At 44.0% G+C, this 19,117-nt stretch overlaps 1 protein-coding gene across 3 annotated transcripts in view; it reads left to right on the forward strand.

Moving 5' to 3' along the window:
• Positions 1–19,117, forward strand: part of TTC23 (tetratricopeptide repeat domain 23) — a 114,589-nt gene that overhangs the window by 93,359 nt on the left and 2,113 nt on the right. For all 3 annotated transcript variants that reach the window (XM_067755972.1, XM_067755983.1, XM_067755962.1), the window contains one exon: positions 408–557. In XM_067755972.1, the coding sequence (XP_067612073.1) occupies positions 408–557 (150 nt within the window). The remainder of the gene's footprint in view (positions 1–407; positions 558–19,117) is intronic.

Raw genomic sequence — 19,117 nt, forward strand, 5'->3', positions numbered from 1 at the left:
AAGGAGATGGTGCAAGTTAAATGAGCTCACACACATAAACAGTTTAGCATGGTTCTTGCCACATAAAGGACACGATGCGATGCATGTTAGCTTTTCTTCTTACTACTCAACTAAAATGGGTTCCTGTAACATCTGAGATGGCTTTTTCTCCAGGGGTCCTTTATGCATTCTCTCTTCAGAGTTCAAACCATTCCTGTCCCCCGCAACACCCCCTCACCCCATGTATATTATTTCCTGATTCCTATTTAAGGAGGAAAGTAGGCTCAGCTCATGAGACACTCTACCCAAACTCATTCCCCTAAAAAGTGAAAATGCATTACCAGTTACATCATTTTCTTAGGAGGCACTGATCTTTATCCAGCTTTGAACTTTTTATTTAACCAGACAGCTTTTTGTTCCTTTCACAGAGAGCTACGTCCATCCTGAGAGAGTCCCTGGAGGCCAAAGTGGCAGTGTATGGCGATCTCAGTCCCGAGGTGGCAGAGACATACCGGCTCCTGGGCGGGGCTGACCTGGCACAGGGGAACCAGAGAGGGGCCCACAAGAAACTGAAGAAGGTAAAGCTGCAGCCCAACTAATGTGGAAAAAAACCCTCCCACCCTTCCCCACAGGTAGCTTTCTCTCCCTCCACCATGCTCTTTTTAAATGAAACTTTACAAGTGGCTTATTTATGTAAGATGACATCACTTTTGCAGTTGATCTCAGCTCACACTTTTTGGGGTAAAAGGTACAGTAATCCTCTTATGCACATAGATTTTTAAATAAATTATCAATTATTCTTTACTATGAAAATAATTTTAAATTTGTACATAGCGTAATTTATCAATCTTTATTATTTTTTTTTATTATTTTTTATTTTTTGCGGTACGCGGGCCTCTCACTGTTGTGGCCTCTCCCGTTGCGGAGCACAGGCTCCGGACGCGCAGGCTCAGCGGCCATGGCTCACGGGCCCAGCCGCTCCACGGCATGTGGGATCTTCCCGGACCAGGGCGCGAACCTGTGTCCTCTGCATCGGCAGGCGGACTCTCAACCACTGCGCCACCAGGGAAGCCCTCGATCTTATTTTATTTTACTCTTTCTGTACACCCAGTTTATAGAGGAACTCTTTGTGTGTTCTTCTACTACTTATGTTTATTTTTTTTTAATTTGGAGTTTATGTGGATGGCATGAGGTATGGATCTAATGTTATCTTCTTCCCAAATGGCTGCCCAGTTGTCCAGCACCATTTTATTAGAGAGTCCATCTATGCTCCAGTGAATTAACACTTTCGTCACATATTACATTTCCACATGTACTTGAGTCTCTTTCTGGATTTCTTTCTATTCCACTTTTCTCTTTGTTTATTTGAATCCCAGTACCTCATTGCCTTAATTATAGAGATTTCATAGCATGATGTAGTACCTGGTAGGATTAGACTCCCCTCGTGTTTTTTTTTTTTTTTTTTTTGTCTGCTTTGGGTCTTCATTGCTGTACGCGAGCTTTCTCTAGTTGCGGGGAGTGGGAGCTACTCTTTGTTGCGGTGCGCGGGTTTCTCAGTGCAGTGGCTTCTCTTGTTGTGGAGCACGGGCTCTAGGCGTGCAGGCTCAGTAGTTGTGGTACACGGGCTTAGTTGCTCCGTGGCATGTGGGATCCTCCCGGACCAGGGCTCAAACCCGTGTCCCCTGCGTGGGCAGGCGGATTCTTAACCACTGTGCCACCAGGGAAGCCTCCCTCGTGGTTTTTGTATATCAGGTTTTCTAGATATTCTGGCATCTTTATCTTTCCACATGAATTTTGGTATCAACTTATCTAGCTCCATAAAAAGTTTGTTGGTGTTTTTTGGAGAATTGTTTTATTTGTAAATGGACATTGGGAGGATTGACATCATTATGATGTTGAGTCATTCTACCAAAGAACAAGGGATGTCTTTATATGTGTTCATGTCTACTTTTGTAACATTCAGGCACATTTTAAAGTGTTCTTCATATAGGTTTTGTACATTTCTTACTAAGTTGATTTCTAAGCATTTTATCTTCTTTAATGCTACTATAAGTTGTGTACGGCCCCGGGCGTCCCCGGGAGTCCCGACCAGCAGGACAAATCCTTGTGAGTCTGAGGAGGAACCTGTGGGGGTTGAAAAAAAGGGGGAAGGGCAGGAGACGCGAAAGAATGGAGGCAAGACAAAATCCTGATCAAGCCTCAAACTTTTATTGCTGCGGTAGCTGTATTTATACACTGCAGAGAAAGGGGGGCGGGATTCAGAATGAGGGAAGTACTTGGCTAATCATCATTGGTGCTGCGTGCGCGGGCTTTCATTTTAGGCGCGAACTTCTATCTCATAAATCAGGAAGAGAAGCAGGGTGTCGGCCATCTTCTAATGGCGAAAACTTCTTGGCTCCCAACATTTCCTCCCTTTTTATTTCTTTTAAGGAGGTGGGCATTAACCGAGTGAGGGAGTAGTGACCTGAATCCTCCCGTGGACAAGGTATGTGTGTCCACACTCATCGGCTCTTGGTATCTTTTAGGGAGGAGAGGCAGAGCCAAAGATAATCTTAGCTACTAAAAGCCAAAAACAATGTTTAGATACCAACCTCTATCATAATTCAGGTATACTCACAGGGAATAACAGAGATTACCTTGTATATACATATATACACGTTTTCCCTTGTGCATGCTTTGCTGCCACACTCAACTCGGTACCCATACCCTCCATCAAAGAGGGGGGTAGGCATGTCTCTGTTTCATGCCGCTCCAGTGGAGGGGCAGCCAGAATCATCCTTTGGTTCTGCTTCTGTAATGGCGAGGCGATGGTAATGTATCAGGTTAAATTTTGAGGCAAGTGGGGAGTGCTTTCAGCCTGTCCAACAACCAGCAAAGATGACAGGATCAGGGTCACAACGGATAACTCATGTTGTCTCTGCCGCTCTTTCAATATTAGGAGGGTCTCCATCTTTTTCTGAAAAAGAAAAAGAAATACAATCTCAGGGAAAAGGGCCCTGGATAAAATTTATTACTTTATAGAACTTATAGGTTTAATAAGGCGCTCAGGCAACCAGCGTGCTCCACCTTCTTTGGTATTATATACACATGCGGATCCCCTCCCCCAGATGAGGAGTGGATCGGGTCCATGCCATTTAAAGGTCAAAGGGTCTTTCCACATAACTTGTGCATATTGATTTTTAGTTTCTTGATGCCAAAGGCGATCGGCGGCAGATCTACCATTATTATCTAATTGTAAAAAATTAATTACAAACAGGGCATGACTAAGAATATTTTTTGGGGAATTTTTTGTAGCAGTTAAATCATTATTTTTAAGCTTGGAAATGGTATTTTTAAGGGTTTGATGGGCTCTTTCTACTATGCCTTGACCCTGGGGGTTATATGGAATTCCCGTAAGATGTTTTATTTGAAGCCGGGTGCAAAAATCTTGGAAAGCCTGGGAGGTATACCCAGGCCCATTATCTGTTTTAATTATTTGAGGCTTGCCTAAAACTGTAAAACATTGGAGCACATGTGAAATAATGTTTTTTGTGGCTTCTCCTCCCTGAAGGGAGGCATATATAAAGCCGCTAAAGGTATCAATGGACACATGAATAAATTTTAATTTTCCAAATTCAGCAAGATGGGTAACATCCATCTCCGGGTGTGGCTCGACAGAGGGAGCCAACATCTGGGTGCAGGGAACTTGTCCAGATTTTTGAGGAACAAACCGAATTGCCCCTTGGTTTGGTTCCAAGGAAGGGGCCAGGGGCTGGCCCCGTGAAAAGTTTCCCTGTTTTTTGGGGAGCAATTGGCCATTTATATCCGTTTTTGAAAAACATTCTGAAGACCAATGTTTGCCTCTTTTACAACGAGGGCAAACGGTGGTGGGAGGAGCCCGGGATTGATATCGGGGTTGTTGTGGGTTAGCCTTTAATGACTGTCCTTGTCTATGTAATGAACAATCCCGGGCAAAATGTCCAGGTTGTTTGCAATTATAGCAAGTTTTTTGTTGTTTATCTAGGACGGATGTATCTTTAATAAAATCTTTTAGAGCAGCTCCAATCGCAAGACCAACAGAATGGGAGGGACCAATTCCGGAGCACAACTTAATGTAATCAGCCAGGCTACCACCACGATGAGCCCGAAGGGCAGCTTGGCAGGCCGGATTGGCATTTTCATAAGCTAAATGTTTAACAAAGGCATTATCAGTTTCACTATCACCCACTACACGCTCGGCGGCGTCCGTGAGGCGGCTAATAAACTCACAATAAGGCTCTTCTGGTCCCTGGCGAATTTTTGCCAAGGAAGTTGTGGGCGAACCCTTAGGCGGAAGACGGCGCCAGGCCTTAAGGCCAGCATTTTGTATTTGAGCCAACAAACCAGGGGGAAAAGCAGCCTGAGACTCATTGGATTCATAGGGGGGACGGCCAAGTAATTTATCTCGGGTCCATGATCGGGAAGTTCTGTTTTCAGCATTTCTTTGGGCAGTTTCTCTACAATTTTCTACAAATTCAGTGCGCCATAAAACAAAATCTCCCCCAGAAAGGGTGGCCCGAGCCAGGGTAAGCCAATCATTTGGGGTCAGCCAGCGATCGCTTAATCCCTCCAAGATTGCCAATGTATAAGGGGCTGTGGGCCCATAATTATTGACAGCAGATTTTAAATCTTTTATATGTTTTAAATTGAGGCGGCGATATTTATGTTCAAAAGGGCCGCCCCCAGAAGAATTATGAATATCTGGTCCCTCATCAGGTTCAGGAGATTCTTCTCCCTCTTCCTCTTCCCCTTCCTCACTATCTTCAGCTTGAATTTCACCTTGAGTGGGTAAATTTTGACTGCGAGTAACAGGGAAGGCTAACTTAATGGATCCTGGTTTTTGTCGAAGCGGGGGTTTATTGGGACCGTTCGAGACATTAAAAGAAGTAAGCTCCACCTCAAGGGCCTTAAGCTCCTTTAGGAGATCCAAGCGTTCCCGTTTTTGTTGTAAAACATCTCTCAAAGAGGAAATTTCCTGGGTTAAGGCCATCTTAGCCTGTCGAAGGGGATCAATCAGGGGGGCAATGGGAGCAGGGGCGCTAAAGGCAGGCATCTGATGAGGAGTATTATAAGATGGTGGAGGCTTCAAAAGGGATCATCATTGCGATGATAACGAGCAGCCTGCTCATCGAGAGTTTCCTGATCTTGGGGGGAAAGCTGGTCATCATTGGATCACCCTTAATAGCAGTAAGGGAAGGATAAATCTTTGGGATAACTTTATCATCTGTGGGATAATGATGACCGGTTTCTGGAATTTTTGGGAACTCTTCATTTGAACCCATATCAATGGTAACGGATGGACAAGCTGAATGGAGACGAGAGGCTGCTTTAAGAATTGTTTCCCCGGTCTCTACAACCTTTTGGACATCGGGGTCAAAAAAATGACCCATGAGAATCTCCCTAATTAAATTCCAATACGAAAATGCAGTCACAGGCACTTTAGAAGGCCCAAAGGTTTGATAATAATCATTTAAACAATTTCCTACACGATTCCAGCATTTTTTATCTATTGTCCCTTCCTGTGGGAACCATGGGCAAACATCAGACAAGAACATAAAAAATTCACGCAAATCTTTTTTTCTAGCCTTAATCTTCCGCATCTTGAGGGAATCCTCGATCCCCTGAAGAAAGAGTTCATGGGAACTCAATTCCTGTCCCATATTTATAGCTCCGCTTACCTTATCCTCAGGTCACGACTGCCGAAGGGCGGCCAGTCCTCCGGGGACCTAATCAAGCTGCACTTTCGAGTAAGTCTCGCGGCGGCTCAGTGGGTGCCTGGCCAGGCGTTCGTAAGCGTGCTACCTCCGTCAGGATCCGTTCCTCAGGCCCCACGTTGGGCGCCAATTGTGTACGGCCCCGGGCGTCCCCGGGAGTCCCGACCAGCAGGACAAATCCTTGTGAGTCTGAGGAGGAACCTGTGGGGGTTGAAAAAAAGGGGGAAGGGCAGGAGACGCGAAAGAATGGAGGCAAGACAGAATCCTGATCAAGCCTCAAACTTTTATTGCTGCGGTAGCTGTATTTATACACTGCAGAGAAAGGGGGGCGGGATTCAGAATGAGGGAAGTACTTGGCTAATCATCATTGGTGCTGCGTGCGCGGGCTTTCATTTTAGGCGCGAACTTCTATCTCATAAATCAGGAAGAGAAGCAGGGTGTCGGCCATCTTCTAATGGCGAAAACTTCTTGGCTCCCAACAATAAGTGGAGTTTTATCCACTGTTACACCTTTTGACTGGTTATTTTTGTGTGTACGAAGACTATAAGTTTCTCTGTGTTAATTTTATATTCTGCTAGTTTGCTTAATTCTTTTCTTGCTTGAGTTAATTTGAGCACCGATTCTCTCAAGTTTTCCAGGTGTACTATTACATCATCTGCAAACAGTTTTACTTTCTGTTTTCCAAGTTTTATGCCTCTGATTGATTTATTTTGTCTAATTGAATTGGTTCATACCTCCAGAACAATAATAAATAATGTGGAATAATAGGCATCCTTGCCTTGTTCCTGATCTTAATGGAAATGCCTCTAGTTATTCCTCATTTAATATATGCTGGCTTTGGACAAAGATTTATATATATTTATCATGCTAAGGGAGTATCCATGAATTTCTATTTTCATGAGTTTTTTTTTAATTAGAAATAATTGTTGGGTTTTTTAAAATTAGAAACAATTGCTGGATCAAAGGCTTTGTCAGCATCAATGGAGATAATCAGATGATTCTTCTTAGATCACTTAATATGGTGCATTTTATTATAATATTGAACCAAACTTGCATTCTTGGAATAAATCCCCTTAGTCATAATGAATTATTCTCAGTGTGATGTTGATTCTGTTTGCTAATATTTATTTTTTGCAAATATTTTGCACCAATATTTGTAAGTGATATTTGTTTAAGTATCAATGTTATTTTGCTTCATAAAAATAATTTGGAAGTTTACCTTTATTTTCTATGCACTGAAGGATTTTATACAACATTAAAATTATCTAGTCTTTGAAAGTTTGTACCACGTGTAAAACTCTTTAGGCATGGTGCTTTTAGGGGGGAAAATTCCTTGACAATTTTCTCTACATCTTCTACAAACAAATTGGTCTGTTGAAGCTTTCTATCTCTAACAGGGTCATTTTGGTAAACTGTGTTTTTCTAGGTAATTATCTATTTCATTCACATTTTCAGATTGATTTGCCAAGTAGTCTCATGGATTTTTCAAATTTCTACTTTTTTAATAGTTATTTTCCCATTGTAATTCTTAGTTTTTTATTTGGATTTTCTCACTTTTTTTCTTGACTGAGTTAGTTAGTGGTTTGTCTATTTTGTTAATTTTTCTAAGAAACAGGATTTGAATTCTATGGATAAATTGCCTTCCTATTCTCTATTTCATTAATTTCTGATTTTATCTTTATTCTTTCTTTCTTTGTAACTTATTTTGTTTTACTCTGTTGGAGTTTTTCCTATCTTTTTGAATTGGGAATTGAATTCATTTGGGTTTTTATTTTTATTGATATGTGTTTTAGGCTATGAATTGTCCTCTTATTATTGCTTTAAATGCATCTTATAAGTTCTGTCATGTTGTGTTTTCATTACATTAATTAGTTTTAAAATGGTGAAAACCTGGGAAACTTTAAGTAATATAGCTGCCCAAACCAAAAGAATTAACTTTAGTTCTGAGTGGGCTGTCCTATAGGTCAAGCCTTTTTTTCTCTTTTTATGACTTCTGATTCTGCTGCAAAAAGCACCAGATTTGGTAACATGTGTGGTGCCTATTTTTTAATGAGATAACATATATTTATTATCAATTAGTCAGCAGTAGTTATTGAATATCTTCTATGGGCCACTTACTGTGCTAGGCAGAACTGGGGAAAGACAATGAATAACCAAGATAAATATGCTTCTTGTCTTTGTGTGACTTTCTAGTCTAGGCAGGAAGATATATTAAACCAATCATTTCAGATAATTTTAAACATTACACATGTGCCAAAGACATTACGGTGAGGGAAGAGGTAAGAAAGGTAGCTGAGGGTGGCAGTTGCTCTGGGTTTCTCCATACCCCACTTTTAAGCTAATGCTTATTGAGTGATTGTTATATCCCTGGCAGTGAGTTAAATGATTTTTATCTATTAACTTATTTAAGCCCTATAGTAACCCTAAGAGTTGGATACCTCTACTCTCTGGTTTTGCAAAGAGGGAAACTGAGGCTGAGAGGATAATTGTCTCAGCCTTGATTGCAAAGCTAGGAGTCATCAGAGCGGGGATTTAGCACCAGGCAGTCCATATTGTGCAGTCTACTCTATGCTATCATCTGTTCTACAGCTTGGGCTTCCACGTAAGATTTTGTTTGAACAGGGGCTTCTTGTGCTTTAAGAAAGTTTGAATACCAGTGGCACAGTGGAGAGAATGCCAAGATAAGGATATGTAGGAGTCTTTGGGTTGCCACTGACAATACAACTCAAATTAGCTCAGGTATAAAGGACTGTCTATTGTCTTATGGTTTCCAAGAAAGCACTGACAGGCACATGATTAGCCGGACAGGAACACAGTGGAGACTTGGGAGAAAGTGCCAAGGCCAGACTAGAATGCCACCAGGGCTCTCTCTGCCCAGGAGTCCTGCCTGCTTCTCTCTGCACCTCCCCCTACTCCTCTCTCATGGCAGCATCTCCCCTCAAGATGGAAATCATGGTGACCAGCCCCCCAGAGTTTTACTTCCTACCCCTGCTGCCATTTCTCAGTCACAGCTTGGAAGTTCTCAGGGAAAAATTGAGAGGCCTGGCTTGGATCCAGTGCCCACCCCAGATCAATCAGCTGAGGCCAGGGGTGTGGTAGGGAGTAAGAACATGGTGCCTTCAAGGCTGATGGGTGGCCCACAGTGGAGGTGGTGCAAGAAACACGGTCCCATAGTTAGAAGACCTGGGACAGGGTCACTAGAGCCCCTCCCTATTTGGGGGCATGTGCACTGAGTATAATAGGCATGCCATAGCCCCTTCCCTTAAGAGAGTCTCAGTAAACACCTAACTCTGATATTATGTGCTCAGTATTGTGCTACAGGTCCACACTGTGATCAACGGGAGAAAGGGGATTAGGGAAGGTGTCCAGATAAGTATTCCTGAAAAAGAGCATAGCCTAGCAGAGACAGGAATTCCCATGTTGGAAACGAGGTGGAAGAAGAGACTCAGGGGCAAGAGAGTGAAGCCTATTTAAGAAGCAAAAAGCGGGCTTCCCTGGTGGCACAGTGGTTGAGAGTCCGCCTGCCGATGCAGGGGACATGGGTTCGTGCCCTGGTCCGGGAGGATCCCACATGCCGCGGAGCGGCTGGGCCCGTGAGTGATGGCCACTGAGCCTGCGCGTCCGGAGCCTGTGCTCCGCAATGGGAGAGGCCACAACAGTGAGAGACCCGCGTACCACAAAAAAAAAAAAGAAGCAAAAAGCAGTTGGGGTACCTGTCTGCAGAGGAGCTGGGAATGACCTCGCTGCCATGTTTGCAAGTTAAGGGGCTGAGACTTGATCCTTTAAGCTAGGGTCCCAAACGTTGGCCTGCAAGCTGAATCCAGCCCACTACCTGTTTTTGTGTGGCCCCTTAGTTAAAAATGATTTTTTACAGATGATTATAAAATCTGTAATCATTTTACAGGTGATCATAAATTGATTTGATAGAGAACACTGACTTTGAACCACAGCTAAGTGAAATTTTATCCTCCCCCCAAAAAAAGAAATCCATTATTTTCATTAGTCGAACTAGATTACCCCAAAAATATACTTATTATTATTATACTTTAAATTTCATCGACAAAAGTTTGTGGACATTTGTTTCGTTTCCTCTCTTGCTAGGTTAAGTACCTACATAGTAGCTCGATTTTATCTCTTGGCCCACAAAGCCTACAATATTTACCACCTGCCCTTTGCAGAAAAAGTTTTCTGAACCTGGCTCTAAGCATCTAGGAGCCACTGAGGGAATTTTAAGTAGGGCACAATAGGTCTATATTTGTTCTTTGGATTTTTTTTTTTTTTAAATCACTGTGAGGACAGTGTTGAGAATGGAATGGAGTGGCCCAAGAATCAAGGCAAGAGGCCTCAGTTTTGTCATCTGTAAAACAGAGAAAACAGCAACCCCAAGCCCTCCTTCACTCCCACAATTGTTCTGAGGCCAGTATGAGGCAAGGTGAGTGGGGCTGCTTTGGTAAGTGCCAGGCCCTGCCCGGGTGCAGAGTGCAGGCCGCTGAAGGGCCCAGACGGAGGAAAGAGAGGAGCTGTCCTGGCCAAGGCATACCACCTGCCCTTGGGAGTCTCAACTTAGCTCCTTCTTCCTTGTTTCTCCCCTGAGGAGGGTAGATGGAATATGGAAAAACTCTTCTGAGGGTTCAGCCTAGACACTCAACTCCAGGCAGGGGAGGGACCCAGGAATAGGGGAGGGGGGCAAATGTTAGCAGACGTGCAAGAATTTGAGTTGGAGCCACACAAACCTTCATATGGTCCTGCTGACTCCAGTGGGGCCAGGCTGGTTCCACTACTGACCACACCCTGGGGGCCAGGCTTACTGCTGCTATGGCAGCTCATACATCGTTCCCAACCCTCACAGCAACCCTCCAGGTCAGACCTTAGTAGCTCTGATTTACAGACAAGGGGCCTGAGGCTCCTAGAAGTGAATTGTCTATGGGTAAGTTACTGTTAAATAAATCCCACATTTTCCTTAATGCCAGTGGTTTGCCAAGTGTGGGTCTTAAACCCCCTGCATTAGGTTCACCTTCTGAACCAGAGTCTGGGGCAAAGGGCCAGGGGCCCAGGGACCCAGGGACCTGCATTTTAGCTTCCAGGGGGAAGTTGAGAATCACTGCTTTGGGCCCCAGGCCCACCCACGGGGCTGAATATCAGCTCAGCTTCAAGAAACTCCAGGTTTCATCACTTCCAGAGCCTGCAGTGGAAGTTGGTGATGTTTTTACCTTTCATTTGGCCTCATTAACCAATCAGTCCTAAATACAATGACTGACATTTTAAAGCTATCTGGCCACTTGCCAGAGTCAGAGAGAAAAGGGTAGAAACGTGTATGTCTGCAGGTCATGGCCGCTGTGGTACACACAGTCCTCATTTCCACTGGTCCCCACGTACCCACCTGAGGACAGGGCTGGCCGCTTCATGAACACCAGGGCACACACAGGGCTTTAAACGTGCCTCTCACATCTGCTCCTGAGCTGGACTTTTCAGATGCCGTATTTAGTGCTGGGCTCTGCACAGCCAGCAGCAGCAGCAGCTCTCAAAAGCCACTGGCCCAGCGTTTCTCTTGTTTTTATCACAACAACAGCTGCATCCCCCAAGTTTTCAACTCTGGAGCAGGAATCCATTGAATACTGGACTTTCCAGATGTGCTCTCCTGTGCTGAATGGCCCAGGCATGGTTCTGTGGGCATGAAAAACAGGAAGGCACGAGAAACAAAGCAGACAGTGGGATTAAGTTACTGAAAAGAAAACCATAGTATTGATCTTTCTTTCAAAGGCATCTGCAGGGGAACGTTGGAGAACTCTGTTGGCTCCAGATGGAAATTTCCACTGCAAAAGTTCCCATTTTTGCAACATGGAGAACTAGATTTTCATCCAGGTAAAAGGCTGCAAACAAGAATTCACAAAGACTGTTTCTAGGTCAGAAGCATCTCAGGACTAATCCCAGACCCAGTTACCAGGGTTGGGTCCCATCTTAATCTGGCCTCCCTGTTAGGTACTGTCATCATCAGGGTTCCATCCACCGCCTGATTACTTTATAGCTGTGAACATAAACATTTTCTATAAAAGAATAACAATTTTATGTGACCTCTCTCTCCAAGAAATTCAAAGCCCACTACGATGAATCATTTGAAGAAAGGCAAAAGAAAATGGTTTTTATTCATAGGTTGACTGTGAGAAAGCCAACGCTGGACAGGTGTTACGTGGCCACAGGTCAAATCTCTAGAACAGACTGTCAGGTCCTTGCTGTTCCTCCAACCGGCCAAACACACAGAGCCTTCTGCAGATGGCTGTATTTTATACATGATTCATGTCCTGTCATTCCATCAGCGGCCCGCCTAGTTTCGCTTTCCCTTTAAGCCTTTGTGGTGTTTTCCTTGTTGCCCTGGATACCAGGCAATCCAGAGCCAAGTTTGGAGTCCCCGCAGAGCCCTGTGTTAGCCCTTACGGCTTTCAAGGGTAGAGTCTCATTCGTCCTTGATCCCTTGATCTTGATTTTTCTAATCATCTTTGATTAACCCACTGCTGGGCTGCAGCAATCCACCTCAGATACTTTTTGAAAGAAAGGAAGGTCATAATGACATTGATTTCGTATACAGAATCCTGTTCTTGGTTTGAGAAGTGTGCTTGAAGACACTTCAAGCCCTCATTAGTTACTTGGAGATGTTTGTAAATTGGTTGATATAGTATAAGAATGGAAGCTGACGGTTAAAGGGGTCAAGGGCTTAACCTTCTGTGGGGAAAACATGGAGCCTCCCTTGCCTGCTACAGGCTGGGTGGAAATCAGAATTCCAGGTCTCCTGGCAATAGGATGCCCTGTGTCGTCATCTGCCAGGAAGAGTTGCTCTCCTTGGGGTCGGGCCCCCTAACTATGGCAGCCCAGGCACAGTGCCTCCCACCTTCCCTGTCCCTTAGAAAACATATATAGGCGCTGAACACAGACTGCCCAGGACAAGGCTACATTTGCTATGGAAAGCTCCTCCAATATGGGAACACTTACCGTGGCTTCGTGGGTGCACAATGCCTCAGGAGTTCCTAAATTGGCATCAAAGTCTGGAGGGTGCAGAACTGTGGGTGTGGACAGACCATCCTGGCCTGAGACCTTCTGGTGTTTGTCAAAACCTCACTGGATGCAGGAGAATTGTGAGTTTATGGGTGGATTGCCTGGGATGGAGAGAAAGGCAAAATCTCCTACCACATAAATTCAGTGTGACCTTTAGCAAGTGGAAAGAGTGATGCTGGGAATGGCAGGTGCTACTACACCAACTCAGGAGGGACTGGGTGGGATGGCCGAGCTCCACATCAGGAGGGACCTGAAAAGCTTAATTTTAAAGGGGGCTCGATTTCTTGCTCTATCTGGCCCAGAAATAGGCAAACCCAGCTTTTCTACAAACAGCTGGCTGTCCACTCTAAAAACAAAGCCTGAATTTATATGTGGGTAATGCAGCAGGAGGCCCCTCCACAGGAAGTCCTGCTGATGCATTTGTTCTCTAAATATTTGTGCTGCAGTTATCCTGGAGAAGGATGATGGTAGCTTGCTCCAAGACAGTGTCCAGGGGCTGGAGCAAAGTCGTGGGGGAGTCAAGGGACGTCAGTAAAGATATAGAACCCATGGCACTTGGCAACTCAGAGGTGACGAGTGAGGGAGACAGCAAGGATGACACCTCGACTCCAAGACAGGCATCGTAGATACTCAGGGAGAGCTTTTCAGACGGGCCACTCTGAGCAGCTCTGTGAGTGGCAGCGCCTGGGCCTCCCTCCCTTTCTCCCTCCTCTCCCATTTCCCTTGTCCCGGGGCCCCTGGTCCTCCTCTATCTGTATTTCTTTCATGGGAGGCTTCCTACCCACCTGTGCAGCAATCCTTGAGTCTCAGAATTAGTGGGCTTCCAGGTAAGGGAGCTACAGGTGTGTGTTTAAGTGTGTGTGTGTGTGTGTGTGTGTGTGTGTGTGAGAGAGAGAGAGAGAGAGAGAGAGAGCGGGGCTGGGTATGCTGCCTCAGACACTTGCCACTCCTCCTGCCTGGAACCCCCACCACCTCCCCCAGACCTGGTGCTCTCCACATGGCTGACTCCCCGTCCTGCAGGTTTCAACTCGAATGTCACCTCAGAAAGGCCTTCACTGACCCAAGTACCCTCTACCACTACTGACACCACCACCCCTTTATTCTTTCATAGCCCATGTTCTTTTTTCTTTTCCACAGCTCTTATCATGAGTTGTTATGCTATGTTTGTTTACACATTTTTAAATGCCTGGCTCCCGCACTACACTGGAAACCCCCATCGTCTGTTCCATCACTGAGGTGGACTCAGGGTTGGTGTCTGGCAGGGGCTCAGCAAACATCTGCGGGAATGTGTGCCTGCAGCAGAAGACGCAGGTCCAGAGGACAAGGCTGGTCTTTAAGGGCTTGGGAAAACCAAGCCCCACCCCCGTGTGACCCTGTTTCTATAGGACAGTGCTGTCTGATGAACGGTATCTTGGTTTGTCCTTTCACTTCCCCAAGTAAGTGATCATTTCTGCTTGCCTTGTAAAGATTAGTAAATGAAAAGTATATTTGTGTTTTTCTAAACATTTAAGACATTTCATACTTCCACGTATTTTGGCTTCTGACGTCTTCTTTTCTTCTTAATACTAACCTTGAGAATTGACATGAAAATAGCAGCACAGTTCATGTGTTCCTGGGTAACTTCTCCTCCACGGACGTACTCTAGCATCAGATAATATGTATAAAGAAGAGTAGTGATTTCAGATTCTGAGCATTAGAATCATTTGAAATATTTTACCTTTCTCAGGCTTTTTCATTTCATGTAAAGACAAAATACACAGGCTTGGCACAGACCCTTCCCAGGCAAGAAAATGTCTTTCTCCGTTTTCCATTATTGAGTTGCATAGCCTTGCAACTGAGATGGCTCTTTAGCTGCAGCCTGGCTGCAATGCCTCTGTTAATAAATAGGATGTGTCCCAGCAGCACTTTCATTGTTGGAAATTTCCCAATAGAGATGATGATGTGATTTCAGGACTTAAGACTGAAGGTTGAGGGAGAAAAGGAGGGCTCAGGCACCCCAACCCACTTCTGCAGGGGCATTGCCATGACTAGAAATGGCCCTGAGTACCAACTGTAGATTTTCAGAGATCCCCCCCAAAATCAGAAAATATGCTTCCTTGTGAGTTCAGGTTTTCTAAAACTGTTGTGGTTTTCTAAAGCCAGAGTAGACTGAGTCAGCTAACCTCCAAACCGCAGCTGCCACTGAGCCCACACAGGGCTCAGTCCACACAGGGAAGGGTGCGAGCTATGTCCACACATACGTCCACACAGGGAAGGGTGCGAGCTCTGGGGCACAGAGGTGGGCTGCAGCCAGGGGGACAGCAAGCCGGTGCCTCCTATCCCAGATTCCTTGGCTCCTGGGCTCCTTAGAAACCTAACTTTCAAAACTCAAAGTCATGTCAAATATAATTTTTAAGGTTCTCATCAAATGCTTAAGACTGTGTCTTAACTCCCCTGGCTTTATGAATGACACCTAAGAGAAAGCAGCACCTGGGGGACAGCATTCTTTCTTTCTGCTATTGAACGTGCCCAGATTACGACGGTGGAGGTCTGTAACACTGCACCCACAATGGAGCTTCCCTACCAGAGGTTTCAGTAGCCCTGTGGTCCAGCCATGTCCTAAGGTTGTCATATAAGAATTTCATCAGTTGACCTTTTGCTTTACTTACTTATTCATTCATTTAGCAAATATTGCATCTTAGGTGCTAGGGACTGTGCAAGGCCCTGGGACACAAAGGTGAGCAAGACAAACATGGCCCCTTTGGGGACAGCTTGCAGACTGCTGTGAAAGCTTGAGTTCCCTTTTGTCTTCCTGCAGGGAGAGAGAGGAAAGCTCCTTGTTTGGTATCTAAGGTATAATAAAAACACAAGTGACTTCTCCCAACCCCTGCAGGTAAAATCAAAGAGAACACAAGCAATATAATGGCTTTGTAAACTTCATCTGGATCCTCAAAATTTGTTTTTTGTCCACTCAAAAGGAAAACGAGAAACACCCTTTGGAGGCTGATTTCAGACCAGAGTGCACTGGCCTCCTTGGAAGAATCTGGAGAGTACAGAATACCTTTATTTATGATGGAGAATGTTCTCCTATCGAGGTTTGAGGAGTTCTTTACTTAGTTCAGCAAGATGTTTACAATGCCTGGCTGCCAGTAGGTTCAATTAACATTTATTGACTTTGTCTCTAATACCTGTTTTTAACAAAACCTACCTCAAGCAAAAATGCTTAAACAAATTTAGATAAGAGCCACAGAACACTGAAAAATTCAATTTATGTTTCTTAGATAAATATATAGCTATGTAAGATGTTTCCTAGTAAAAGTCAGTAATGGATTATTACACTTTTTAAAAAACGTAGCATTTGGGGCTTCCCTGGTGGCGCAGTGGTTGAGAGTCCACCTGCAGATGCAGGGGACACAGGTTCATGTCCCGGTCCGGGAAGATCCCACATGCTGCGGAGCGGCTGGGCCCGTGAGCCATGGCCGCTCAGCCTGTGCATCCGGAGCCTGTGCTCTGCAACGGGAGAGGCCGCAATGGTGAGAGGCCCGCGTACCGCAAAAAACAAAAACAAAAACAAAAACATAGCATTTGAAGACCAGTTCAATTACTGGATGAACCACTTTTTCCTGTCTCGGTGCCTGGTATGGCCTCCCTGGACACTGTCATCACAAAAGGGATTGGGGCTGAGGGTCTGTTTCCCTCTCCTGGTTGACATCTCCTGGTTACATCTCTTCCCTCTTCAGCTACAGTTTTGGGCAAAGTCCCTTAGTGAGTATAAGTAGCCTTAAAAAAAAAACCCTAATAACACCAGAAAGAGAAGAGTCTTGACTGCTGGGGCATAGGGGGTAGGATGGGGATGGGCTCACCTCTCTCTGGGCTTGATTATTGAAAAGGGCTGCTTTACCCAACCACGACCCTCTCTCCTAACTCCACTCTCTCTACTATCGTAACACCCCCAGTGAAAATGAGCAACAAGGTCTGGGATAGATGTGGTTATAGCAAAACCGGTGAGAATCCGTGTAAGTCCTGTCAGGTGCCATGTCCTTTTTCCCAGGAATTGTGAATATTCAGCTAATAGTATAATACCTCCTTCCCTAGAGGATGAGGAGCCAGGGAGAAGAAACTTCAATAACCAAAGGAGCATGATGGAAATTCCTCCTGAGTTTCAGATTTTGGAGGCCACCTCTTAAGGCAGAGTGTCCTGAGACCTCAGATTTTCTCAAATAATCGTTAAAATGTCAGTAAAATTCTAATGCTTCAGTGAATGAATTAACACCATTGCATGTCAACATCAGCTTGTCTCAAAATGAGCTGCATCTGAGGCACTCATAAATATGTAAACAGGGAAGTTTGGATGGGTTTAAAATTAGACCTGATCTTTTACACCAAGTGAAGGTATTCCTGGCCAGGTAGGAGAAAATGAAGTCTGTCTGGCAAGATGTGTTAGCCCTGGAGAGAGGCCTCTCCCCGACTAACATGGATGAGGGAGAGCAGGCTTGCTTCTCGCACGCTGTCCGCATCTGAGCCTCCTCTGCCGGGCTTTGGGTGGTGAGTACCCAGGCTCCCAGCAGCTGTGAGCCAAATGGGGAAGAGTGCTAGAAGAGGTTACATCAATTGTCATCAGTGTCCCTCTCCATCTTCTTCCCCTCAAAGCAACACAGAACTTTCTCAAGGTTCCTAAATTTCCAAGGTCACAACAAACTCTCTGTGGATTAAAGCAACGCTAGCTCAAACCCAGGGAATGAGCAGCACATTGCCTAGGCCAAGCCAGGGCCCCAGTGCAGATTCAGAAAGTCCGGGGATTGCTGGGCGGAAGGGCTAGGATCCTTGCCTTTACAGAATTTGGATTATATACTAAATAGAATAACAGGAAAATGTTTACTCCTTTTTAGGTGTTATATAATTCAGCTAAGAAATAATGAATATTTTGTTATATAAAAAATCTTGCCATATTTTCATCTAATAATATTTCCTTCTTCCAAAAGACAACCACATTCTCAGAATCCAGAATCACATTCTCAATTCCTCAGATTGAACCAAACATTCAGATGGTCTTGATGTTTTCCACAGCTCATAAAGACAAAGTATTTTGGCTGCCTGTGTGTTAATTTTCCCAAAGACCTAAAAACTGTTGGCCAATCAGAATGAATACAGTCTTCAGTATGATGTCCCCAAACCCCAAAACTTTTGTGACTCGAGCTGTTACCATGTAGAAAAACACATTCGATCTTTTAAAAATATGAAATATTTCAGATATAAGGAAAAGTACGAATAATATAACAAACACCTCTGAGCTTACTATTCAGTATAAGAAATAAAACGTGACCCATCCAGTTGAAGCCCCCTCCCCACCCCATCTCCAGATAGTTACTATCCTGAATTAGATATCATTCTCATCTTTATTATTTTACTATGGTTTTATTTTACATACAAATATGTGCACACATATATGCATTCATCTGCTATTTTCTTTTTCTTCTCTATAATCATGAGATTCATCCATGTGGCGACATACACACATCAAAAATTTGTGTGGTATCATGCATAAACAATACACATATATCACAGTTTACTTATCCATTACTAAATATTCCCAAATTGTTCTACAAAATATTCCCAAATTGGTTGTACCAACTTTAACACCCACTATCAGTATATAGGAGTTCTTGTTGCTTCGTATCTTTGACAAAGCTTGGTGTAATCATAATCAGACTATAATTTTTGCAGTTTGGTAGGGGAAGGGGCAATCTCATTGAAGTTTTAGTTTGCATTACTGATTACTAGTGAGCTTAGGCATGGTTATTAGCCATTCTGTTTTCAACTTCTTTGAATATCTGTTTATATCTTTTGATCATTTTTCTGTTGGTAGGCTTTTTTTCTCATTACCTTATATGAGTGCTTTATGCTAATCCTTTTCCAGTTTTGTGCAAATATTTTCCCTCAGTCTGGTTTGTCTGTACCTTGCCTAGGGTGCATTTTGGTGCACAGATGTTTTGAATTTTAATATAGTTAAATTTCATCAGTCTTTTTTACTCTTGGTTTGTCTGGATCTTGTCTAAGAAATACTTCCCTACCTCAAGATCATAAACGTATCCTTCAATATTTTCATCTATAAGTTCCAAGTTTTAATTTCACACTTAGTTCCCCAATCTATCTGGGATTAATTTTTGTGTTTGATATGTGGTAGGGATCCATTTCCTTCCATTTGGAAAACCAGTTCCATTTACTGACTAGTTCAGCTCTTCCTCATGGACCCTTCAGGGCCACTTCTGTCAATCTATCAAGTATTAGACTCTCTGCCATGTTTTGTTGATATATTTGTCTGTCTCTGGATGAAAACCACACTGTCTTAATTACTCTAGTTTTATAAAAGGTCTTGACAT

This window comes from Pseudorca crassidens, chromosome 1, assembly GCF_039906515.1.
Source record: "Pseudorca crassidens isolate mPseCra1 chromosome 1, mPseCra1.hap1, whole genome shotgun sequence".
In the NCBI taxonomy this organism is placed as follows: domain Eukaryota; kingdom Metazoa; phylum Chordata; class Mammalia; order Artiodactyla; family Delphinidae; genus Pseudorca; species Pseudorca crassidens.